Below are 26,994 nucleotides of genomic sequence, written 5' to 3' on the forward strand. Positions count from 1 at the left end.
CACAATAGCTTCCACATTTGAACTTTATAACATCAACGATTATTAGGGGGAAAAAAACACAGATTGGTTCAGAACCATGGGGTCAAATAACGTAGGGGAAGCAGCAACACGGCAGAGATAGCATCGTCCTTCAACTTCACATCCCCTGTAAGGAGAAATGGAAATATAATTCACTCTCAATGTCAGAGGTGTACAAGCATGAAGAATCACATATTTGGGTTGCCAAAAGGCTCCTATCTCTGGACAGTACCAGCTTGCAGAATACAGTATTGAAAACGGTCGAAATAAATTCATGCACTACATTCCTCAAGAAGCCATTTCGGATGCTGCTGCTTGATAATCTGAATGAAATGGCCATTGCTAATTGTGACGTAGAAAAGTCCTATATAGATCGTGGCTGAACCTTCTGCATATAAAGTGCAGCTTTATCTCTGACCTCTCCGCCTAACCTCACAGGTGTGCAAGGTAGTCAGTGGTTAGAGATGTGTATTCCAATGGAGGCGCAAATGGAGGGCCCTTGCCAGGCATGCGCTAGGAGCCTGCACATAAGAAAAACCTATGACCACGCCTGTCTGGCCCCCTGCCCTCCCCTGGCATTGGTAGGACTATGGCATTGCTATTGCTACTGCTGTTGTTCCCCATAACCAGTTGTGGGACCACTGGGAAATGCTTACCAAACAACAGAAGGGAGAGAGGATACTGTGGACCTCTTTCAACCTCTTTCTTCCTGGAATCATTTAACAATATTTGGATGTCCTGCCACCTTTGGCCCCCAGTGCTGCGGGCCAAGGTGACATATAGATTTTAGACTAAAGGATACTGCTTCATACCATTGATCTGGGTCCTTACCTCGGAGGAAACACAGGTATCATCAAAAGACACTTTTGCCGATGACAGATAAGCATCGGTGACTGTGATCTCCTCTAACTCGGTGTTGAAATGATCAGACTCCTTGATGACACTGTAGTTGAGGGCCACACTGTAGTTGTTGGGCTTCTCCAGCTGTTTCTGCTGACAGTTGCAGAGTTTCCTGAAGGCCGCTCGGAATTTCTGGGACATGAGGTTGTAAATCACAGGATTGATGGCACTGTTTAGATAAATGCAGATCCTGCAGAACAGAAGGAACCAATTTTCTTGGAAAGGGTGAGAGAGGAAAGAGTTGATGACCACCAGGGTCCTGTAGGGCATCCACAGAAAGGCAAAGAGGATGACAACCACAGCCAGCATCTTGGTAACCTGTGAGGGGGGAAAAAAGGTATATCCTATGAGCAAAATGAGGGGGAAAAACATGAAGGTTGTAGGGAAACCTCTTGCTAGTCTAAGGGTTTTTTGTTTTATTTTGTTTTGTTTTTGCCTAGCAAAAAGAGGGACTGGCCTTTGTTTGCTTTTACAGATTTTCCAAGAAAAGGCTCAAAAAATGGCAAAAATTTCCCAACGATTTCCCATGAAGGCAAGGGAAAGATTCTGAGATGGGGAGGAGGTGGGTGGGAGGCGTTCCTGGGTAGGAAAGAATGGGCGGTGGGAGGCCCTGGGGGCTGGCTGGTGGGGAATGGGATGCAGGGCTGGGGTCTGGCAGTTATGCCGGATCCCAAAACCTGTTTCTGGGGAGCTCAGAGTGGCTTCAAGCCGCTCCGCTCTCCTCAGAATCGTGCCACCTCAAGAGATGGCACAAGTGCAAGGAGACCCATAGGGGCCAGGGTGCCTTACCCAGAGGTAAGGGGAAAAGTTTGGACCCCTATGCTACTCTGAATAAGGTGCAAGCCTCTTGACTTGCCTGTTCCAGCTCAGAACAGGCTTGTGCCCTTAGTGATGCTTATTGATGTAGGCCATTCTAAGTGATGTTGAATCAAGGAGAAACAATTAGAAAAGATCCCCAAATACAAAGACCTGGAAGTTGAAATATTGCAACTTTGGGGATAGAAAAAACCACCCCTACTGTCACTGGTGCAATTGATGCAGTCCCCAAAGCCCTTAAGACAGTGGTTCCCAAACTCACTGAAGCCATGGCGCCATTCGCCCTCATAGGGACATTGCACTGCACCACATGGCCTTCCCATCTATTATTGCACAATCGCATGAGAATATTGCATTATTCTCACAAGATATTATGCTATTCTAGCAAGATCTCAAGCTAGGCAGCAGATGAACAACTGCAGTGAACCACTCTACTAGGCAGTGGCGAACCTCCCCAGCCCTGCCTCCAGCCACGCAAAGGTCCATGATGGTGCCCCCATGGGATGTCACCATCAACCTGCATGCAAATCCCCCCCCCGACTTACCTAGAGCTCACGGAACCTTACGCGACTCCAGGACACGTCGGGGAAGTCTCTCTAAAATTCCCCAACGCTTAATCCAAGCTTCCGGAAAACCTGAAGCACAGTTTCTGACCCCGAAGGGAGCCATAGAGTGGTTTCCATGGGGTCCTAAAGGTGTGCAAGGCTCTGCACTCAGGGCATTTGCCCCATTGACTAAATGGGAGGTCTGCCACTGCTACTAGGAACATCAAATATTATATGACAATAGTTCATCAATTCTTAAATTCTTGGGTAGAGTTCGAAGTAGTGAGAACCAAAAAACCCACCCTAAGCATCTGATTGACTGCACCCTATAATCATCATCATCATCATCATCATCACCATCACTGCGGCATTTAATTTATGGGGGTAAAAAAGAATGCATTCTGCTGCTTCTGAATCACTACAGTTGTTTTACTGTCATCATAAGTTAGCTAACAAGTCTGTTGCAGCCACTTGGATCTTCAAAGATAGGGTAATAGATACAGTTTATTCCAGAACCTTTTGCTTGCTAGAAGTTCTTAGTCATAGACTTTGGGAGTCACTTGGCACTAACCAATCAAAGGCAATTGAAGACTCTCTTGATCTTAGCACATTCTGTATTGAAGGCCGGTCCAGGGAATAAGAGAAATCATTTTAATTGGATGTAGTTACACACTGATTCACCTGCACTGAATTAAAAGTGCTCCATTTTATCGAGGATGGAAGAGCCAGCCACTAGTTTGACAGCAGCAAATGGGGTTTTGTGATGGAATTATTACATGGTATAAAGGTAGATAAATGAAAAAAGAAATAAGCACAGTCTTGTTCTATTGTCTGTTGTGATCAGGCCAAAGGCTATTATCCTCAGCTCATTGCAGAGGAAGCCAGCTGAAGTTAATGGCAATGCTTTGAAACTAATTGGCAGAGAAGTGCATTTCTGAAGGGGCAATCGGAGACTGTAGGACACTGTGTTCTCTTCAAGAGGAAAGGGTGCTGTTGGGCAGTGGTGAAGCTAGTGCATTTGACATCCGGGGTAGAAAATTTTTTTAACACCTCTTCTCTATGTTTAACACCTGCTCCTCTATGCTGGGTTCTGAAGAACAAAGAGAGGAGTTCTGATCTGGGAGAGGGAGGCCCGAAAAGAGACTTCCCCCAGCTGGGAAGAATTATGCATCTTGTTTCAATCAATAGGATTATTTCGGGCATGAACATGGACTCGCATTTTCAATCTTTCTGGGTGTGCGCATATGGGCCTCCATGCCTGAGTCCTGTGTGCAGACTTCTGACCAACCAGTCAAAGGGCAGGTTGACTCATGACAACATCTCTGAAGGAGACATGGATCAAGGCAGGAGGCTTCAGGAATTTCCCTCTGTAGGCCAAGGAATCGACATTCATATGGTTTGGGGAAAGGGAGGCTCCTTGCCAGCCCCTCCCTGCTTTAATGCCCTTATTTTGACATGGAGCATTAGTGGCGTCACTAGGGTTTGCACCACTCGGTGCAGGATGCCAGTGCATCACACACACACCCCATGCAGTGGGCAGGACAATACCCCAGGTGGTGGGCATGGTGATGTACCATCACTCCGCCCCACTGGTTTTTTGGCTGTACCTTTTGATGGAACAAAGATAGAACACATTCTGTATGAAATTGCAGATTGATTGATATATAACATGATGGTATTATTCTTCCAAATCATGATTTTAGTGATTTTGGTCACTAGTGGTGTCACACACACCCCAAGGGTGTCAACTTACTAACACTTTATTGCAGCAGTTCTCAAACGTTTAGCACTGGGACCCACTTTTTAGAATGACAATCTGTCCAAGACCCACCAGAAGTGATGTCATGGTGGAAGTGACAGGCAAATTAAAATAAATAAGTATAAATAATTAAAGTAAAACAAATAATTAAACAAGCAGAAGCCAGCCCTGTTCCACCAAGTGAATTTCCTCTGTAGCCTTCCTGCAATAACACCCTCCTCCAAAACCAGTAAGGTTTTCAACCCTACCCGGTGCCCAGTTCAATTTAAGAACATCTCTTTAAACCAGATCACTGTCAGGATCCACCTGGCTTTGCAAGTCTCAAAAACTTCACCTTATCAGCTGAAGCCTCTGTTTTGATCCTTTTTAGTGTGTGTGTGTGTGGGGTGGGGGCCTTCTGGAGCACTTGTTTAGCTCCAGGTGCATAGGATCAGGACCATTCTGGTAACTTTGCACTCTGCTTCACCTTCCACACCAGCCAAGGCACGTTTGCTTACACATGAGTAAACTCAACTGTGAGGCTTACTTTCGCTTTCCATAGGGCTCAATGCACTCATCTGCTTGGAGGGAGGGATTTCCTTCTCAGGTGTTTTTGGGGGCTGCATTCATTGGATCAGGACCATTTTGGTGTCATTAGATTCCTCTCAGCCTGCCCTTTCTGAAGGACTAAGGCAAGTTCGCCTACTAGCGAGTAAACGCATGATACGGCTGATACGGCTCACTTTCACTTTCCATAGGTATCCATGCATTTTTTGTTCTCCAGTTTTTTGACCATAACCTTTGATATAAAGGAGATATTTCCTTCTGGTTTTTTGCATTGCATTTGCTCAAAATTCCACATCCAACAGTATATAATATGATGGGGATTATATATAAACCACAGCAATTTTAGCTCGTCACCCCCCAAGGGCGCATCGCCCCGCCCCCTTGCGCATCACCCAGTGCGGCCCACACACCCCGCACCCCACTAGCAACACCACTGTGGAGCATGTAGGCGTCATCTTAAGGCAGTGGAGGTGAGGTAGAGTCACAATGGAGGAAGGGCATTGGGGCGGGGAGAGAGAGGCTTTGCTATGGCTAATTGTACATAAGGAATGTGCAATGTCATAAGAAAACATGGGGGTCAGGAGTAGGATCCTGGAAGTTCCATGAGTAGTAAAGAAAAATGTTGGTCAGCCCTGATAGGAGGCAGAGGCAGAATCTGTTGAAAAGTCTCCATATCTCTGAAGGATGACTATTTAGGGACAGCCTTAATTATTCAGAAGGCTTACCACTTCATTTAGCATGCACAGATGACAAGCTGCACCTGCTGAAATTCTCTCTCCTACACAATTGTTAAAGGTCCAGGATCCCTAAAACTGAAAGTTTGCCCACCCCTGAATTTTAGCAGAAGCATTAGAAATATTGAAAAGCATACTGGAGGTATTTTAACCTTTTTCCTCATGCCATGGTCCCCCCCAAATGGCCTCCTGGATCTACCATAAGACTGAGAGGCTCTAATTGGCATTAATAGTGTTTGGGATCATGAAGAAGGTGGGGATGGGGAGGAGACAAGGTGTGGAAAGGCAAGTGAAGGAACCAAGGACCGCACCTTGAGGCGACAGATATATAGGGTCAGTAAGGCCCCAAAGGTATTGATTTTCTACATCAGGGGTGTCCAAAGTTTTCATCAGGAGGGCCACATCATCTCTCTGACACTGTGTCAGGGGCCGGAGAACAAAATAATTAATTTACATTTAAAATTTGTATAAATTTATAAAAGGCCTTGCACAAAGCAAGGCTGGCCTTTTCTTTGTTGCCGCTATTGCATCACAGATGTGAAAAAGCAAGCAGTGGAGGGAGCCCTCATTCTACAGCTAACATAAGAGGTCAAACAGTCACCCTCACTCTGAGAGCAGTTGCATTGGGCCAGTGCAGGCTCCAGCAAATTTCTGGAGGGCCAGAGGCTCATTGGGGATTGGGGTGTCCCTGAGGGCCACATTGGGAGTCTCCGAGGGCCGCAAGTGGCCCCAGGGCCAGGGTTTGGGCACCCCTGCTCTACATCATCTGGTCTGGCTGGGCAGAGAAGCATCAGAACCCTTGCTGCAGTGCAGCAAAGATAATGGCACAGGGAGTAAAGTATCTAGGATGGCTGTTGAAAGCCCTGGTTTGAGCACTCACTCACTCACTCACTCACTCACTCACTTTTTAGAGCCTCTGGAATGGTGCACTACTTAGGCTTGTCTGTGTTCTCAGAATATTCAATATGTCTAGGGCAGCAATTTTCAACATTTTTCTTCTCACATATGCATTTGGGCTTCACCGCTTGTGATGTCATATTCGGCTTCTGAGAAACTCTTCTGGGTTCTGTGGCTTAGTTTCTAGGGCAATTGTCTATCCCTCTTCCTCTACTGTTACTACGGTACTGTTACTGTTACTTCCTCTCGGTTACTCCAGTTACTACACTGTTACTACAGACAGTTGCCCTAGAAAAAGAGCCGCAGAACCCAGAAGAGTTCTTCAGCAATTTTCAACCACCACACTCCAAACACTCGTGGCACACCTGTGGACCTTTCACTGCACACTGATGTGCTATAGCACACCAGTTGAAAACCACTGGGCTAGGGATTCACATGAAGCTTCCAAAACCTTTCAAATAGACCTGCACAATGTGACCAATATAAACCGCCAGTTAAATTGGTTTGGGGGCTGCTAGTTGTCAAGCACCCCAAAAGCCATCATGTGTGGTTCATGGGTTCATGGACAGCATCTGGCTCTATAGGACTCTGGAGAACACCAAATCCATCATTTGTGTGACTTGTAACATGGCTCCTGTTCTTCCCATCCTTTTGCATGTCAGTGTGTAAACTATTCTTAGTAAGGGAAATGAAAAATACTGTTGAAGAGTTTCCAATGCGTTCCTTTAACCCCTACGCTCATTAGTGCTCTTTCCAAAACGAAAATGATTTGCTCTATGGACCCGGTTGCATTAAAAAACACTCCAAAATTCAATCATCTCAGAATCTTTTGTTCGGAAAGTGTTTTGAAAAGATCTTATTAAAGGGCTCTTAGTATTTCAATCTGGGAGCAACAGTTCGGGGAGAGACAGCTTTTCTTTTCCTGTTTTTCTCACTTGAAGTGGCCCTCTTCCTACTACAAGTGCTATTTGTGATGGATCTGAGGCTACACAGATGTGTACAATATTCCCAATTAGCTAAATGGTCTGTTCACAACTGCTCTTCAATTGCATACTTACTGTGGCAGGCAAGAATAAGGTTGAACCCTCCTTATTAAACAACTCTGCATTAGAGAAGCACTCCACTTTTCTTGTTCAGCATCACACTGCTAAAGACTTCACATTGCCCAGTTAATCACCAATGGTAGCATTTTGAAAAAGCATTTGTATTATGAGCATCCCAGCATCCAAAGGGTTTGCTAATACAATACCTATTATACTCCCCCCATGGGATATGGGCAAGGCATTCAAGGATGGCTCACTTGGGTTTCCTTTGTTCATTCAAGTACAGACAAAAAATATTGACCTTTACTGTGGTAGCACTGTCTCTTTCAATAAAACTCCTTCCGTATTAGCTAGGTTACGGTTAGCAGTAAAGAATACTGCAGCCAGATCAGTGGAGTGGAAGGTTTTTGCATACAGTTGGTTGCTAGGTTTGATCTTTTTTTGGGGGGGGGGGGGGAGATAATGGGAACTCCAAGCACAGTGATCCTCTAGCTGGCAGCCCAATCCTGACAAAACTCCTGTGCTGTGATGCAGTGGTGCTGGTGCATCCTCCACTGCACCCAGAGTAAGAATAGAGGCTGCTGGGGGTCTCCCCAAAGAAGGGAGACAAATATCCCCTTTCCCCAGAGCAGTAGCAGACCTGTCATCAACTGAAAGGGGCAAATGGCCCGGGTGTGAAGCCCTGCACGCCTCTAGGACCATGTGGAAACCTTCCCCAGTTTGTCGTGGAGTCACGCAAGGCTCCGTTCTGTGGTGGTGAGTGCAGGGGGGGGTTTGCACATGGGGGGCGACAGCATTTCGTGGGAGAACACCATCACGGACATTTGCCCCAAGCGTGGGGCTGGGGAAGTCCACCACTACCCCATAAGAACAGCTCCACTGGATCAAGCCATAGGCCCATCTAGTCCAGCTTCCTGTATCTCACAGCAGCCCACCAAATGCCCCAGGGAGCACACCAGATAACAAGAGACCTCATCCTGGTGCCCTCCCTTGCATCTGGCATTCTGACATGGCCCATTTCTAAAATCAGGAGGTTGCGCATACACATCATGGCTTGTACCCCGTAATGGATTTTTCCTCCAGAAACATGTCCAATCCCCTTTTAAAGGCGTCCAGGCCAGATGCCGTCACCACATCCTGTGGCAAGGAGTTCCACAGACCAACCACACGCTGAGTAAAGAAATATTTTCTCTTGTCTGTCCTAACTCTCCCTACGCTCAATTTTAGTGGATGTCCCCTGGTTCTGGTGTTATGTGAGAGTGTAAAGAGCATCTCCCTATCCACTCTGTCCATCCCCTGCATAATTTTGTATGTCTCAGAGTAAGCCCCAGCAGATTGATTGGGGTTACTCAGGCTTGTACCAGCAAAATTGCTAGCACAGGTTCAAGCAGCCCCTTTTCAGGGACTGATGCCAGCAGGGGCAGCACAGGCCTTTCCACTGGTGTCAGGATCCTTTGCACTGCCGCAGTGTGCCTTACAGCACATTTGCAACTGCGCACACACCCGTCCAACCAGTGGTTGCCGGATTAGGGTTGGGCTGTTAGACTTGGTTTGCATGTTACAGTTTTAGTTGGCTGGTCCATAGACATGTCTCCATTCCTCATTGCAGCTCCTTCTCCTTGTGAAGGGCTCCATGGATGGGTAACAGTCAGTCTTTCCACATCTGTTTAGGGGAATTTAGCCATTTCAGGTCATCCCCAGGCCCCGGCATCCTCATTTCAATGAATCTGTATTCAGAACGCTTCACCAAGGCTCTGCTCTCAGTTATGGATGGCAGAGAGCGACTTCTTTAATTTCCTCCATCTGATAAATTTATGATAGCAAGTGTTGTGTGGAAGGTAATACCAAAGCTCAGACAACATATTAAGCACGTAGTCTGACCTTGGGCTTTATTTTTATTTTGTACTTTAAATAGTAGCTATGGGGGCCCCAGGATCAGCATTGGGGGAGGCGGAAGAGTTTTTAACCTTGGCACCCGTGCTGTGGTTCTGATGATAATCATGCTCCCCCAAAGCTGCTATTTCCATCGAGGGAAGTTGCCACGAGTGCCAAAATTGACAATGTGGTGATGGGCGCACAAGAGCCTTGCAGCACATGCTGTGAGTTACTAGGGGTTGACTTTTCCCTTCAGCCACATTGGCCTGAAATGGGTTTGAGCGTAGCTCCTTATGTAAGACTAAGGCTGCAATCCTAACCAACTTTCCAGCACTGGCATAAGGGCAATACAGTTCTGAGGTAAGGGAACAAACATTGCCTTGCCTTGAGGAGGCCTCAGTCACTGCTCCCCAACTGCAGGATGCAGCACATGCCCCACTGGCACAGCTATGCCAGCGCTGGAAAATTGGTTAGGATTGCGCCCTAAGGGCACAACCCTAACCAACTTTCTAGCACTGAGGTCTGGGCAATGCAGCCCTGAAACAAAAACTCCCTTACCTTGCAGAGGCAACCTTGACTGCCCCCCAACTGCAGGATACCACACGTGCCCCACCGGCACAGCTGCGTCAGTGCTGGAAAGCTGGTTAGGATTTGGACCTAAAAGGCATTCTTAGTTAATATCACTTGTGAAAATGCCCTAAGCACATAACAAACCCCCTTTCCCTGAGTGGTGAGAAGTTTCAGGGTTACAGTACAATCTGGGTTCACGTCTCCTTGGGAATAGAGATCACTAATGGTGTCTTTATAATGTTTGCTTTATTTAAAAAAACAGTCGTCCCCCTTTAGCTGTGAGGATATGTTCCTGCTGCTACCGTGGATACCTGAAACAGCAGATGGCAGTGAACCCTGTACTTACTATTGCTCCTGCAAGCTCTTCAAACTTCTTCCTTTTCGTGCTTACTTGGTAGCACTTGCAAATGGAGGGCAAGCGCTAACGAGGAAGAGGGAAGAGGAAGCAGTTCGGAGGGCTGCAAACACTACCCTCTCTGGCAGCAGTGACAGCAGAAGTGGGGCGCAGGCAGCACAGGAGTCAGCAATGAAACCAAAACAGATGCGTCCTGAGCGCAACAGGGAGGGGAATTGGTGAACCACGGAGAAGTGAAACTGCGACAACTGAGTCCGCAGATATAGGGGGTAACGGTATACAGGTTGAGCAATGCAATAGAATTAGGTAGCAGCACACTTCTGCAAGGGGCAACAGGTTTTACCCCCAACTGGCTGCTCTGTACCCCAAAATGTGCCTTAACCCTAGGCTGGCTCTTTCAATTAGCTTCCATCCAACCTCTGTTTTTCATAGAATCACAGAATCATAGAGTTGGAAGGGACCTGGAAAGTGCTGGAAAGCACTGACATAAGGAACTAGGATTGCACCCTGTGGCTGTCTCAGGTGAACTTAAGGATAACTCTGTTCTCTCCAAACTGCACAGCAGGTATGCGGCAGATTGCACGTATATGTGATACGTGATCCTCCACCCCTATCGCCATCAGCCCTGATACTGACACTAGAACAGGGTTGTCTGCTGTGTAGTCTGTGTTGGTCTCCAAAGCCCTCTTTAACCTCCAAAGGAAGTTAACACAACTTCCTGGAAATAAAACAGACTGGCTAACTGGCAAAGGTTAATTTAAGGTCTGATTTGCTTCACCTGTTTCTTAATGGAGCACTGACATCAGGAGAGCTATTTGCCTTGCTCATTCCTCTGTGAGTTGCAAATCAGTGGCACAGTGCTCAGGGCCGTCAACGAACCGGAGAAGCGCAAGGTAGGACTGGCATATGCTCTCCTTCAGAGCCATTTCGGGTGGTGGGAGCAAAAGGGGAGGGGAAGGGGCTGCTTGCACACTGCAGTGAGGCTCCTTGCAAAACTTAGTGCTTTGCACCCTCTCTAGCTATGACACTGGCTCCCTCTCTCTTTTCTTTTCTGTTTTCAAGTTTGACAATACTGTTTTCTTTACCTCACCATCCAATTTGGTGCTGCTTTTTTAAAAAAAATGTGCTTATGTAGATCACTGTGGGACTTTATCTTATGTTAGCTGCCTCCTAAATTATTTTTTCCAAATAAAATAAGCGATTTCATTGTTATGGATTTTATCTATTTGCTTTTTAAAACAACCTTATCCAACCATTTTAAATGACATAAAATACAATTCATCTTTGTAAATATGACATCCTTTGAAGTCCCCATAGTTTCCTATCCACAACCCCCAAACTTGTCAAAAACAGCAATATATTTGAATGTCTGCTTTGTCCATATCTCAGGCATGCTAAATGCCAGCATTTATTCTGATCTTCTTGAAATATATGCTTCATTTCTCCTCCTCCCTCAGACCTGATCAAAGTTGCAAGCTTAAACACATTCAGTGAGACTTCAGAACAAGTAGAGATTGCACTGTTCAGGTGTTCAACCAACATAAGGTGCGATCCATCCAAAGTAAAGCATTTCATTTTTCCCATTTGAGAGGATGGGGCGACCTAAATGTGCATAAGTCCCACGCAAAGGAGTATGAGATCTAAAAGTGGATCATTGTGGATCTTAGATTATGTGTCTAAGAACACAAAGGACGAAATGCATATATATCCAAATACCACAACAACACTACTTGGGATTAATAATATAGCAACTGGGGGGGCAGTACACCCTGGGTGCCAGCCATAAGGGGGTGCTAAGGGGATGTCAGTGTCACGTGCTTATTTTGTGCCTCACCAGCCCTCGCTCAAGTCCATGCAGAGCTTAGCACCAGTCCCAGCTCTTGTCCTACGTGGGACATCAAGCAGGGTAAGCCTTCCTGGTTTCCTGAGGAAGGAGTTCTCTGTGATTCACCCCCTTGCACATGGAATCTTCCCATGGGAATCTTCCCATGGAAGCCTCCTACTGTGAGGATAGCTGGAGCTGCAGCTGCCACCACTCCTAGCAGTACCTGCTCAGTCCATTGCATCTACACTAGCTGTTACAGACACATAGCATTTTCCCTCCCCTTTCTGCTGTCGAGCACCTTGCTCGGTGCGTGTGTGTGTGTGAGAGAGAGAGGGGGGGGACATGGCTTTCTCCCTCCCCTCTTCCTGCAGTGGAGCAAGGGGGTGTTAAAAATTGTCTACCCCAGGTATCAAATGCCCTAGCTACGCCACTGCTTGGGGCACAGTATATTTATTTCTTCAGAAATTGGCCACATTTTTTAAAGCCACTGCAGATGCTAAATGGAGTAATGAAAACTCCATCTGACTCTAACAGAGCCCAGACTTCATCACAACATCATTAGGGAGATACTTTGTTCCTGAATGCATCATTCTATCTGCTCCACAGCTCTATTGATCATACAGTGACACTGGATAGTAATGCAAAAGGATGCAGAATGGCTTTCAAACATTTCATAATGGACTTTATTAGTAGGCCGGTGATTTCCCATTTCTCTGATCAGGAGGAGGTTCTAGGGAGAATCTTTATTGAGCTACAAAGCCAGTGCTGCAAAAGTTTACTTTCAAGTAAACAGTACTTTCTCTGTGACCCATAGTGCTCATTCCCAGGTTAATCAATATAGGATTGTGGCTCTTATTATGATTTTTATGAGAAACTATTTACAGACACAAAAGCTAAACATCAAGCAAGGAGCAAGTACACATTTCAATATGATTAGACCAACTGCTGGCCCAGCCATAATGTCACCTGATACTGGTTGCTTCAGTGGCAAATTGCAAATGGTCCAAGGAGAGGGTGAATTTGGGGTGCTTTTAACCCTGAGCCTGTTACCTACACCTCCATTCAACCCACTGCTGAGCAAGTTGCAATGATCTGTTTCCCACTCACTGGAGAAAGATATTTCCTCTCCTTACTGTATTTCTTGCATACTATGGTTAAACCCAGAAGTGTGGAACTCAGAGACATAACTAGGGTTTGCATCATCTGGTGCGAAAGCTCATTGTGTCACCCCATGTTGAACCTCCTCCCATACCAGACCATAAAGAGTAAATCACAATATCATACGCAGAACCTAAATGCAGTGGCATCACTAGCATTGGTGTAATCCCCATTAAATTTATTTATTTTAATATATAACAGTGCAAGTCACCCAACAAATCAGTAACCCACCAAACACCAGTGGCTAACCTGATGACACTCACACAATTAATAAGACTTCTAGTATTTGCTCTGATGCATAGAAATGACTCATACTAACACCTTATTGGTTCCATGTGCTGTCATAACAACACCTCATTGGCTCTTGGAACAATCAGTCTCATTGGTCAGTTTTAAGAAAATCCCCTTTTTGTTACAGAAGGGTTTTCCTTTTCTGGTTATTTGGCTATACGTTTTGATAGAAGACAGATATTTCAACCTGGTTTGTTTCATTGCATTCTGCATTAAATTACACATCAAATGATGTCTAACATGATGGTATTATTCAAAAAATACCAAGTTTTTATCATTTTTGCCAGTAGTGGTGTCACCCCTCCCAAGTGTGTCACCTAGTGCGGTCTGCATCCCCTGCACCCTCCTAGCAATGCCACTGGGTTTCTGAATTTGCAAAAGAGCCTCCGGGGTTAGCACTTATTCCTAATGTTATCAAGCTGCTGTGAGAGTGCTGCTTTCCAGCCAAATGCAGACAAGGCTCTGTCCCCCCAAGTGCGCCACCTGGTGTGGTCTGCACCCCTCCCAGTGATGCCTCCTCCTCCTCCTCCTCCTCCTCCTCCTCCTCTTCTTCCTCTTCTTCTTCTTCTTCCAGGGACTGCATGAGCATTTTGGAAGCATTATACAGTACTTCCAAGTTTGACAACAGCATGCAAGAAACACAGTAACTAGGTTTTTTTGGGGGGGAGGGTAGCACAGAGACGGAGAACTCAAGATAGCATCAGACACTGTTCTGGTCATGCTGCTCCTTATTAGCCTCAAAGCATCACCTGCCCACCAATATCCTGGGAGTTACTTTAACAGCGAGAAGCCTTTTAGCAACCCTTATCAGCAAGTGTTCATCTCAGATAGTTTTACTCTTCCGGCTAAATTCGACATCATCCCTTCAATCTTCTTTGCCCAGTAGCCATAGTTGGCAGAGCAGCAGGACAGTATGGACTGCTTGCCAGCTTTTAGGATCAGCAACAGACCACCAATGGCCATACAGCAAGCACCTTCAGGTATCAAGCTCTACAAGGGGGGCTTGTTACCTCTTTGCAGTGTATCATTAAATGGAACACCACCCAGTGAAGCAAGGCAGTAGAATGCCGCCAGTGTGTCATTAAATTTCTTGCATGGCCTCTGCTGGAATGATCATAAAATACTGAAATATGTTGCAACATGGAATTTGCATTCAGCTTGTTGCCTTGACTTCTGAATGAGGCCAGGGAGGCTTTGATCTGCCAAGCTTCAAAAGGCTGGTTTACCAGGATGCTGCATTACCATCTCATTGATGTTAGTCAGTGTTGCCATTTCAGCTGTTAAATTCCTTCTTAAGTGCAACATTGTTCAGCGGGTCTCATATCTGATCAAGTCATAAGCACTGACTGGCTGCTGAACTCAGAAGTGCAAATTGGAGAGAAGGCCAGTTTCCATTCCTTCATGGGCTACTGGCACACAGGGGCTTAGTATGATGCAAAGGATGATGTTGGGGTGGCCACTGGGACAATCCCCAAATTCTCAGACCAGCAGCTGTAGTAACTCCCAATGCGCCACCAGGGATGGACAAGGGCACCGTGGAGAGAGAGAGAGCTCAGTGTAGGGTTGTGTGGGGCTAGGACTGGCACTGAAAAGGAACATCATTCCTATCTGTGACTGTCTCAGAGCCCCATCGTATACCTACTGCACATCCTTGGGTCTTCTCTTCCACTGACGCTGACTGCAGAATAGCAGACAGAGCCATTTGCAAAAGGCACTCAGAGCACAAGTCAGTGACTCCCAGGAGTGTCATCCCAGCTGCTCACCAATGAAGGTCAGTGGGAGAGGCAGGAGGTGGTAGTGTAACAGCAGAACTAGGGCAGAGGTGGGTAGGGATAGGTGGATTGGACCCAGGAAGGGGTTGGATTGGCAGGATTGGCAGTTACCAGCACTGCCTTCCCAGACTTGAACTTGCAGCATGTGTCCAGTTGGACCCGTGCCAATTATTCAGCTGTCACAAGTCTAAGTAGACCCCTCCCTGTTGTGGAGTAGGTTCCCTTACCCCCAGGTTCCCTTACCTCCTGAACTGCCCCAACATAGGAGGCAGAGGTCACCTTTTGGGGTGGTGGTGATAGATAGGATTGGACTGTCAGATTTTCCCCCATCTGTCTCATTTGCACAACCAGGTCACCTCTCCTCTTAAACCTCTGTGTGCTAGCTTTCTTCCACTTTCAACATCAAGGTAGTGCAGTGTGGGTGTAGCGGGTGAAGCAGAACCACCCCATTGTAGTCCATGGAAAAGCACCGCAGCTGCCCCACCTGCTTACCACCTGCTTTCTCAGGTGTAAGAAGAGCCTCCTTGGGTGTAAGCAGGCGGAGCAGCTGCAATGCTTTTCCATGGACCACGATGGGGTGGTTCTGCTTCACCTGCCACCCCCACACTCCACGTCCTTGTTCAACATCTGCTTCAAACCCCTCATTCTTATGTTTGTTTGTTTGTTTGTTTAAACCCCACCTTTTCCATGCCAAAGCAAATGCTCAAGGCACCTGACAAAGTTCCATAATAATTAAAAGCTTCAGGGATGGAATTAGTTAACTTAGAGTTAATTAACGCAGCATTGTTAGGAGCTTGCTGACCCCCCCTCCCCGAAAGGTAATGTGCATGTTGTTGTTGTGCATGACTGAACCAAAATACAGTAGAACCTCCAAAGTTGACCACCTCTCTATACTGACCACCTCCTTAAGTTGGCCTAATTTTCACAGTATGGACAGACACTGCATATATACGAGGGTCGCCCAGAAAGTAATGCACCACTTCTTTTTTCTCAGCCTACAGTAATGGTACGAATGCGAAACTTTAGATATACATTATTTGAATTTTCAGGAGTGCGCACACAAATTTTTGGTTTCTTCAGACAGATAGCGTAGCTGCAACAGTGTTTCGAAATGGCGTCTGTAAGTGATGTACGTTACAAGCAGCGTGTCGTCATTGAATTTCTCACTGCAGAGAAAGAAACTGTTGGGAACATTCACAAACATTTGTGTACAGTTTATGGAGAATCTGCAGTCAACAGAAGTACGGTTAGTCGCTGGGCACAGAGGGTGAGGCCATTAGAAGGCGGTTCGGCAGAGCTCCAAGATTTGCAGCGTTCGGGGCGGCCATCCACGGCTGTCACACCTGACAAGACGCAGCTTGCTGATGCGCTCATTCGCAAGGACCAACGCATAACGACTAGGCAGTTGGCGCTGAAGCTGTCAATCAGCAAAGGAAGTGTGGATGCAATCATCCATGCTCTTGATTACTCAAAAGTGTGTGCACGATGGGTTCCGCGCTGTCTTACAGTGGACCACAAATCTCTCAGAAAAACATTTCTTCTGAGTTGCTGAAACGTTTTGAAGATGAGGGGGAAGCGTTCTTGTCCAGGATTGTGACAGATGATGAAACCTGGGTTCACCATTTTGAGCCCGAAACAAAACGACAGTCGATGGAATGGCGTCATCCTCAATCTCCACAGAAGAAAAAATTCAAAGCAACTGCTTCCGCCAGTAAGGTCATGATCACTGTGTTTTGGGACTGTGAGAGCATCATACTCATCGATGTGATGCCAAGAGGCAGCACTATTAATTCTGAAGCTTATGTGAAGACATTAACGAAACTCAAGAAGCGCTTCCAGCGACTTCGGCGCCATAACAACCCAGGTGAATGTTTGATTCAACATGATAACGCTCGGCCTCACACAAGTTTGAGGACTTTGGAACACATCACTAAACAGGGTTGGACTGTGTTACCCCATCCACCCTACAGCCCTGACCTAGCTCCCTCAGACTTCCACTTGTTTGGGCCATTAAAGGATGCCATTCGCAGAAGACATTTTGAGGATGACGAAGAGGTGATTCGCACAGTGCAGAAATGGCTTCGTGACCAGAACAAGGAGTGGTACCGACAGGGCATACATGCCCTTGTGTCTCGCTGGAGGAAGGCCTTAGAACTGGACGGAGATTACGTGGAAAAATAGGGAGTGTAGAAGAAACATCATTCTTTCTTGTGTGTAAGTTTCATTGTGCTCAATAAATAATTGTTGAAGAAAAAAAATGTGGTGCATTACTTTCTGGGCGACCCTCGTACTATGGGAGACCAACATCTCTGTATTGACCACCTCCGTAAGTTGTATCTTGACCACTTCGACCATTGCACAGAGTATTAATTTACCCTCCGTAAGTTGCCCACTGAACACGATACTGTGGGCCTGTGTTTTGTCTGGTTTGTCCCATCTTGGAAAAGCAAGAAGCCACGCGACAATCCCTCCCCTACGCCTGCTAGCGCCTGTGCGAAAGGGTTTTTATAGCCAACAGACAGACAGACTGCACATAGCCGACAGACCTGCACCGGCTGCCAATTGTACCTGGACATGTACCAAGTTGTGAGGGACATGAGGTTGCTTGCAAATAATGAAGCCATTGTATTTTCACTTTGGTTCCCATCACCAGTGCATTACTTTACACTTATATTGAAACACAACTGCTATTTTGCTGCTTATTCTCCCGGTTTGGAGAGATCCTTCTGGAGCACTTCACAATCCCTTCTGGTCTTCAACACTCAGAAAAGTTTAGTGTCATCCACAAACTTGTCCACTTCCCTGTTTATCCCTCTTTCCAGGTCATTTATGAAGATGTTGAAAAGCACCAGTCCCAGGACAGATCCTTGGGGCACTCCACTTTCCACCGCTCTCCACATTTTTTGTCAATTGCCCATTGACACCCAGTCTCTGTTTCCTGGTCCTCAATCAGTTCCCAATCAATGAAAGGACCTGTCCTCTTATTCCCTGACTCTGGAGTTTTCTCAACAGCTTTTAGTGAGGGACCGTATCAAACACCTTCTGGCATTTAGTGAATCTGAGGAGACCCAGTGGAGGCCAGGCAGCCTAAGTAAAAAAGTGTTGTTGTTTTGTTTTTTTTGCTGTTGGGGCTATGTAACATGCTATATGCTGTGGGCTGGCAAGGGAGAGCATTGGTCTGCTATGAAACCAAGTATTTTTTTTTTAACTTGCAATTTTTTTTAAGCTTATGAATTTTCAGGGTTTTTTAAAACACTGATTGTTGGCTGTTTATTCTCTGTCTCTTGATATAGATATAGATTATATAACTCGTAAGCATCACAAGAGGATCAATTCTCATTGATATTTGCAATAAAGCTTTTAAAAAATCCAATCTAAATAATAACTTGGCCTTGCGTTTGTTGTCCTGGGAGCTAAACATGATAATATTTAAATGCCTTTTTCCCCATATGTTGACCACCTCCCTGTGTTGACCAATTTCCTCCAGTCCTTTGGGTGGTCAACTTAAAGAGGTTCTATTGTATATACATTCTGAGAAGGCGAGGAAGCAAAGGGAAGAGCTGACAATGTGAATGGGAGACAAAATGGAAAACCTTTCTGTAAAAAGGACTCTTGCTAGCCTAAGGATGTCTTGGTATGGCAAGACAACCCAACTCAGCATCAAAAGCTTGGTAGCAAAAAGTAATTAGGGAAAGAATACGGTATTAGGTGTTAGCTGCACAGGCTACTAGAAGAAAACAATGCAGCATTGGCTGGCACTTGCATTCTGTGAGAATTTACCATTGAATTTGACATGCACAGGCGAAAACACTGCACAGCCTAGAGGGAAGCCTGGAAGAGAGGATAAGAGCCTGGCTGCTGAAAGACGGTTGGGTTGCATTCGTGGCTTAGAATCTTGACAGCACTGCATAATTAAACCATTTTTAAAATAACATTCCTCTGAGCTTTTGCATCGCAAACTGGAATAAAGTTGCTAGTTGGAAAAGCTGACAATCTGTTCAAAGGGCAAGGGTTTGGGGAGATCCAAATCTTTCCCGTCTCCACTCCAGTAATCAACCCTGTCAAAACAGACCTTGCAGGCAGAGCTTGGTCCCTGTGAGTACGCAACCCACCCCATGCCCGAGGCTCTTTGGATTGGAGGCCACACTGAAAAGTTATTTATTCCTTAAAAAACACACACACACACACAAACAAAAAAACACCCAGTATTGTAGAATCATTTCCTATGCTGCAACTCAAGGTGCCTGAAGTGGGGTGCCCAGATAGTGCCTTATCTCACTACAGACAGCCCCAGACCGGCATAGCCTCAAGCAAGATGTACTCAAACTGGACTGAGAATCAAAACATTTTGCATCAAAAGTCAGCATAATACATACTAGTGCACATGGTAGACCCTTTCTGCCCTTGCAGAGGCCAACAGAACCACCCTTGTGAACTCAAGGCGGAGGAGATGAAACCATCAAAGCCGAACACTCTCTCACACCTTTTTATTATTGTGATGGTTTATTTTTTCATTGATTTTATGTAAGGTGCTCTGGAAGCTTTGTTGGCTGAAGATCAAGGGGGGAAAAATACTGTTGGCATATCAGTTATCTTTACTAAGCAGAAAGAAGCACCTGTGGGCCATGCATCTTGCTTTCATAATGCTGATAAGAGAAAAGTCGAAGCCCCCATCTAGCTCAGTACTGTCTACACTGACAGACAGCACCCCTCCTGGGTTTCAGGCTGGGGCCTTTCCAAGCCCTACCTGGAGATGCATCTGCATGCAAAACAGGTATACCACTGACTTGCAGTTCCATTTTGCAGGCACCCTGTAAACCAGGGGTGTCAAACTCGTTTCATACCGAGGACCGAAAGTGACGTCATTAGGCAGGAAGTGATGTCATTAAACAGGTCATAACCGAAAATAAGCACTTTTTCCTCATTTAGGAGCTCATTCGCTGCAAATGACAGAAGAGAAAATACACAAATCTTTATCATATTTCAAGATATGGGAGAGCCCAATTTTCATGTGGTCTGACCTTACAGCAGTAACACCTCAGCACTGCTCAGCAGCTGAGAGTCAGAGGGCTGGATAAAAAACTTCCGCGGGCCACATCCAGCATGTTTGACACCCCTGCTCTAAACAGTAGAGTAGCTGGCCCAGTGCGCTATGCTCTCCATGGTGTCTCTGCATGCGTGTGTGTAGCACTTACTGCCTGAGTGTTTGGAATGGCAAGTGGAGTGCTGTTGGGCCCTCCTGTCCTCCCTGATTCCAAATCAGAGCCATTCCGGAAGCATGGGATGTAGGGGTGGCATGATAATGAAAGGGCATGATGATGACCCCCACCCCAGGCGCCAGCCGGCCCAGCAACACTGCTGCCTCTAACTGCTGTTGCACTCCATAGCTCTGCCCCACTTGTCTTCCCCAGGTCCTTGTCCTCTTGGCTGAAGAGGTGAATTATGTCCCTGGGGAGAGAGGGAAGCAAACAAGGGAGAGTGGAAGATACTCCTGTATCTTCTCTACCTTCTGTATTGTAGAACTTCCCTATTTTCACTGGGTCATCAAACACATCTTTTGCTCAAGCCAGAAGAGTAGGAAACCCAGGAATGGTTAAAAAGACGTTTTTTCCCCTATCCCTTCTCCCCTCCCGGTTTCTCCCCATGAAAAGTCACATGAAGAATACAGTTTTCCAAAGGTGCCTGTTGTTTATACTGATGCCCTGCCTGGCCCTTGTAGGCATGGAACAAAAGTGGAACATCCTGCCATCAAATTCAATTAATTGGACAAAGAAAGGACGCTGCCTCCTGGGGTGCTTCTGCTAATCTGAAACCCAGTATTGACAAGTGCGTCTCTTCCTATTGGTGGCTGCAGCAACTAGCATTCTTGCCCTGCTCCAGATACTCACCTTCTCCCCAATCCTCATCCCTTTGTCCCGTCTCACCCCAAAAATTTGTAAACGTATAGAACCAATCAGGAACTCAGGAACTGAGAAGGTTCTCAGGTAGGACACTGAGTCTTAAATTCCATACTTTGAAGGTATGGCAAGGCTTCCTGAGCCAGCTGGGGCAACACCCCTCCTCCCACATACTTTCGAAAAGACTGTAATTGTCCTAGTTTGGGAATATCATTTTGAATTCTTGCTTGGCTTTGGCTTGCATGCTTTCCCCTATGCTTATGTGAGTGAAGTCCCTGCTATGACATCTCCAAGTATCTCCAGCAAACTACTGGAACTCAGCCGGTTTCCTTAACCTTGACATTTGCCACTGCCTGTCAAGGGAAGCAGAAATTCTCACTGCCCTGCCTTACTCTTCACCTAGTAACTATATTTGGTTTTGCCCCACTGGGTTATGTGATCTAAACAAGACTTGGGGTCTCTCAGAGGGGTCATTTGTGCAGTGTTTTGGGTGATGCACTGATAAGGGAGCACAAGGTAAGGCATCCAGTTTAAAGGTTCACAGCCCAACCCTAAACTGCCCAGAGCTGCAGGACCCAGCAGCTCCACAAAGGGCTCCCGCCAAATCCAGAGCCTCCCGCGCTGCCGCGGGAGGCTCCTCGGGAGAAGGGGATGTTCGTCCCCTTCCCCTGAGTAAGGGAAGCAGTCCCATAATGGGACTACTCACTTTAGCGGCGACTGTTTGGTCGCCACTAAAGTGAAAGCACTTGTGTAGGGTGAGCAGCTCTACCCAAGCGCCCTGGATCCTGCAGAGCTTGGCTCTGCAAACCTGCTTCTCCCCTGCCCCTGGAAATGTCGCCGACCACGCCTCCCCCTCCCCGGAATGCCTCCCCCACGCCCCCGGGAATGCCCCCATTCCCCGTTCCGCAGCCCGGCGGTCGCAGGCACCGCCGAGCTGCAGAACGCCGGCACCCGCCAGGCAGTGGCTCAGCGCTGGCCTGAGCTGAGACACCTCCGGCGGGAGTCCGGCGGTAAGCCCCACAAATGTGCCTTATGACACATTTGCGACTGTGATCCGCGGCGTAGAGGCGCGGCGCAGACCACAGGATTGGGTTCATAGTCTTAACATCCTTAGTGCCAGCACTCCACCTCTACCACCGCCGCTGGGTGTCATAAAAATGCCATAAGGCACTCTCCTGCTGGCATGAGATGCCCAGCGCTGGCTGAGAGGCAGTGCCAGTTGGCACTGGGCCTCAGTGCTGGGAAGACGCACCACTGGAGAATTAGATGGTAATAGTTCCCACCAGGTATCAGAGAGGCTTTTTGGGGTGGGGAAGATGGGAGGGGAGAGTGGAACTGGGTGGAAAGAAAGCAGGCCTGAGGATCAGGCCTGGGAGGGAGGCAGGGAGGGTTGGCAGAGACTGCCAACTAATCCTATGCCCCCTCCTGAGCCACAGAAGCTGTTACTGGCCTCCTTGGTTCTGTGCCAGCTGAAGAGCTGTTACAGCTCCAAAGAGACCCATTGGGACCGATAGGTAAGGGAACATTTGAGGAGGCTCTGGCGGCTGCCCCGACCCCATGGGGGCACCAGGACATAGGATTGGGTTATCTTCTTCATTCCTGGAGTTTGGGGCAGGAACATTCATTTGCTTTCTTTTCCTTCAGACATCATCATCCCTAACATAACTCTCTCTCTCTCTCTCTCTCCCTCTCTCTCTCTCTCTCTCGTCAGTTGCAGAACAGAGAGATCTCTGCCTCTGCCTAGTCAATTGCAAAATGTAGGGAGTTCCCTTATCTGCACTTGATTTTATTGCTTTCCCTTATATTGTAAATAACAAGTCCCAATATTTTAAATAAATGGACACGGGTTCATTTCTGACCCTTCTCGCTCTCTTTGTTAGCCCCTTCAATGCCAGTATCTCATCACAGTGCGCCATGAGCCAACTGCCAAAAATCTTTTTACAGAAGTGAGTTGTGGGTCTGTAGCCTCATATGTGTGTCTCTGAAAAGCACTGTTAGCAACAGTGGAAGCTCTTCAAACTTAGGAAATATCTAAAGAGGGCTTGGATCTGTGCAGTTCTGTTTTCATGAAGCCGGAAACCAAGAAACTTGTGTTGGGAGACTCTAACCCTCGTCAAAGGATGGCCAGCCACCACCTACACACACTTATACAGATTCCAACAAGGAAGAAGAGCCAATTTAATTTTCCCTGCTGAAAAGACACAGAACATTCAATGAGTCCAGAGAAATGAAAGTGGAACATAAGAACATAAGAAGAGCCCCACTGGATCAGGCCACAGGCCCATCTAGTCCAGCTTCCTGTATCTCACAGCGGCCAACCAAATGCCCCAGGGAGCACACCAGATAACAAGAGACCTCATCCTGGTGGCCTCCCTTGCATCTGGCATTCTGACATAACCCATTTCTAAAATCAGGAGGTTGCGCATACACATCATGGCTTGTAACCCATAATGGATTTTTCCTCCAGAAACTTGTCCAATCCCCTTTTAAGTTGGAGATTACCAACTTTCAGTTAGGACTCCCATTCTGGCAACACCAAATTATATATTTGGAGAAGATGTTGATTTCCAAGGCTGTGTAATAAAATGATGCTCCTTGTTAACACAATTCAATTTGTCAGCACAGGCGCCAAGCAGGATAACAAAAGAGTAGGCATGTGGGATGAATATTTGATAAAATTATCCATGTGGGAGGAAAATGAAGTGCTTAAACAAGTGAAAACAAAGTCTGATGGGTGAACTTGGTTTTGCATTATGAGTGTCCTGCATTCAGAAGAGAAATCAATCTCAAATTACTTCAAGAGTGCTGCATTTGGGTAAAAACATTTTAAAGACACATTTGAATCACGTGCTTCCTCCAGAGAGCCATAGGTACATACATGGTGGGTGTTTTTTGCTTTTTTTAAATGTCATCCTTCCAATGACCCTTCACGGTAGGTTAGTCGTGGAGAAAATTAAATTTAAAAGCCAAGCATTTAATTTCCGGAATTTGCAGAGATACGAACATAAGAATATAAGAAGAGCCCCGCTGGATCAGGCCACAGGCCCATCTAGTCCAGCTTCCTGTATCTCATAGTGGCCCACCAAATGCCTCAGGGAGCACACAAGACATGACACAACATATAGATGAACAAGCCTTGCTGAGGGAGAATCAGCATGGCTTCTGTAAGGGTAAGTCTTGCCTCACAAACCTTTTAGAATTCTTTGAAAAGGTCAACAGGTATGTGGATGCGGGAGAACCCATGGACATTGTATATCTGGACTTTCAGAAGGCGTTTGACACGGTCCCTCACCAGGGGCTACTAAAAAAACTCCACAGTCAGGAAATTAGAGGGCAGGTCCTCTCATGGATTGAGACCTGGTTGAAGATCAGGAAACAGAGAGTGGGTGTCAATGGGCAATTTTCACAATGGAGAGAGGTGAAAAGTGGTGTGCCCCAAGGATCTGTCGACCTCTTCATAAATGAGCAACCCCAAGGATGCTCTTCAACCTCTTCATAAATGACCTGGAGACAGGGTTGAGCAGTGAGGTGGCTAGGTTTGCAGACAACACCAAACTTTTCCAAGTGGTGAAGACCAGAAGTGATTGTGAGGAGCTCCAGAAGGATCTCTCCAAACTGGCAGAATGGGCAGCAAAATGGCAGATGTGTTTCAGTGTAAGTAAGTGTAAAGTCACGTACATTGGGGCAAAAAATCAAAACTTCACATATAGGCTAATGGGTTCTGAGCTGTCTGTGATAGATCAGGAGAGAGATCTTGGGGTGGTGGTGGACAAGTCGATGAAAGTGTCAACCCAATGTGCGGCGGCAGTAAAGAAGGCCAATTCTATGCTTGGGATCATTAGAAAAGGTATTGAGAACAAAACAGCTAATATTATAATGCCATTGTACAAATCGATGGTAAGGCCACACCTGGAGTATTGTGTCCAGTTCTGGTCGCTGCATCTCAAAAAGGATATAGTGGAAATGGAAAAGGTGCAAAAGAGGGCAACTAAGATGATTGCTGGGCTGGGGCACCTTCCTTATGAGGAAAGACTATGGCATTTGGGCCTCTTCAGCCTAGAAAAGAGACGCCTAAGGGGGGACATGATTGAGACATACAAAATTATGCATAGGAAAGATAAAGTGAATAGAGAGATGCTCTTTACACTCTCACATAACACCAGAACCAGGCGACATCCACTAAAATTGAGTGTTGGGAAGGTTAGGACAGACAAAAGAAAATATTTCTTTACTCAGCGTGTGGTCAGTCTGTGGAACTCCTTGCCACAGGATGTGGTGACAGCATCTGGCCTGGATGCCTTTAAAAGGGGATTGAACAAGTTTCTGGAGGAAAAATCCATTACGGGTTACAAGCCATGATGTGTATGTGCAACCTCCTGATTTTAGAAATGGGCTATCTCAGAATGCCAGTGCAAGGGAGGGCACCAGGATGAGGTCTCTTGTTATCTGGTGTGCTCCCTGGGGCATTTGGTGGGCCGCTGTGAGATACAGGAAGCTGGACTAGATGGGCCTATGGCCTGATCCAGTGGGGCTGTTCTTATGTTCTTACATGGTGCCCTCCCTTGCATTTGGCATTCTGACGTAGCCCATTTCTAAAATAAGAAGGTTGCAAATACCCATTATGGCTTGTAACCCATAATGGATTTTTCCTCCAGAGACTTGTCCAAACCCCTTTTAAAGGCATCTAGGCCAGATGCCATCACCACATGCTGTGGTAAAGAGTTCCACAGACCAACTACGCTCAAGTTAAAGATCTGAACTTGAGTCTCTTTGGTCCAAATACAAATATTCTGTCCCCAAATGGCACAACATGTGGCCCTCAAAATGTCAGTATAGGCACAAAACGCAACCCACCAGCAGTGAATGAACAGCTGAGAACAGACTTGAGAAACCTATTTGTGTTGGCTGCCTTGAATTGCAAGAATAAAGAGGCTGTCGACACCTCTCACACCCCAACCCATGGCGGGTGGATTGTATGTTCATGGGCTGTGTGTCTTTGCTGTATCAGCCACACAACACTGGCTCTCTGCTCTTTCCGTTTGCACACTCCATTACAGGAACAAAAGAATATAAAAAGAACCTTGCTTCTTCTTCAAAGGGCTATTTTGTCCAGCATCACGTTCCCACTGTGGGGCACCGAATGCCTCCTGGAAGCAGATAGTGCTCTTCTGTAATCCCCAGCAACTGATTATCACATTCTCCAGGAACTGATCAAACACACATGAGGCTAGAACAATGGTTCCCAAATTGCAGATCTTGACCCACTGATGGGTCATGAACCAATTTTTGGTATGTCATGCAGTGCAGAGCAGAGCTCCAATGAAAGGGTAGTGGAAAGATCAAATAACTAATTGCGTAAAGCCCTGAGGCTATTAAAAAAATCAAATAGCAGCTAATTGTCCTGCAAGGAGCTCAGCTCCCACAGTTTGCAAGATAGCAGCTAATTGCCCTTCAAGAAGCTGAACTCCTGTGGTTTGCAAGCATGTGTAAATATAGATGGATAAAGAAGTAAATAAAAATATTACTACTTATAAGTGAATAGATGGTAGACCGGGTAGATGGGGCTCATCAGCCTGGGAAGGCAGCTCATCTGAGAGAAGGAAAACTCTGATCCCAAACCTCCACTGCCTTGTGGCTACATCCAGTTATGGAAAAGGCTTCAGGAGTCAACCTCGAGGCAAAATCCGGAGCCGGAGTCCCTGAGGCAGTTCATGGCTGAACACAGTCACGTTCTGGCAACTCCTGCGACGCCGCTGGAACCAACCGTATTGGCTTCTGCTTTTCCATTGGACCATTTCAGTGACGTGGAGAGGGGGGATTTGCTGCATGGGTAACAGCCTATCCTCCATACCTACTTTACCCAGGCTTCGCATACTGGAGAGGACACTGTTCCAGAGCCACCATTCAGAGCACGATACCATAGTCTTCCAAGACTAAAGGATGCCAGCATGGGATAAGTGAATAAATAAAATATTTCTTTCTAGAGCGACTTT

The 26,994-nt window shown here is 46.5% G+C and overlaps 1 protein-coding gene across 1 annotated transcript in view; it reads right to left on the reverse strand.

Annotated features, from left to right (window-relative positions):
• Positions 1–26,994, reverse strand: part of TRHR (thyrotropin releasing hormone receptor) — a 77,867-nt gene that overhangs the window by 46,006 nt on the left and 4,867 nt on the right. Inside the window, exon 2 of the mRNA XM_066624388.1 lies at positions 850–1,236. Within this exon, the coding sequence (XP_066480485.1) occupies positions 850–1,236 (387 nt within the window). The remainder of the gene's footprint in view (positions 1–849; positions 1,237–26,994) is intronic.

Source organism: Tiliqua scincoides, chromosome 4 (assembly GCF_035046505.1).
Source record: "Tiliqua scincoides isolate rTilSci1 chromosome 4, rTilSci1.hap2, whole genome shotgun sequence".
NCBI lineage: Eukaryota > Metazoa > Chordata > Lepidosauria > Squamata > Scincidae > Tiliqua > Tiliqua scincoides.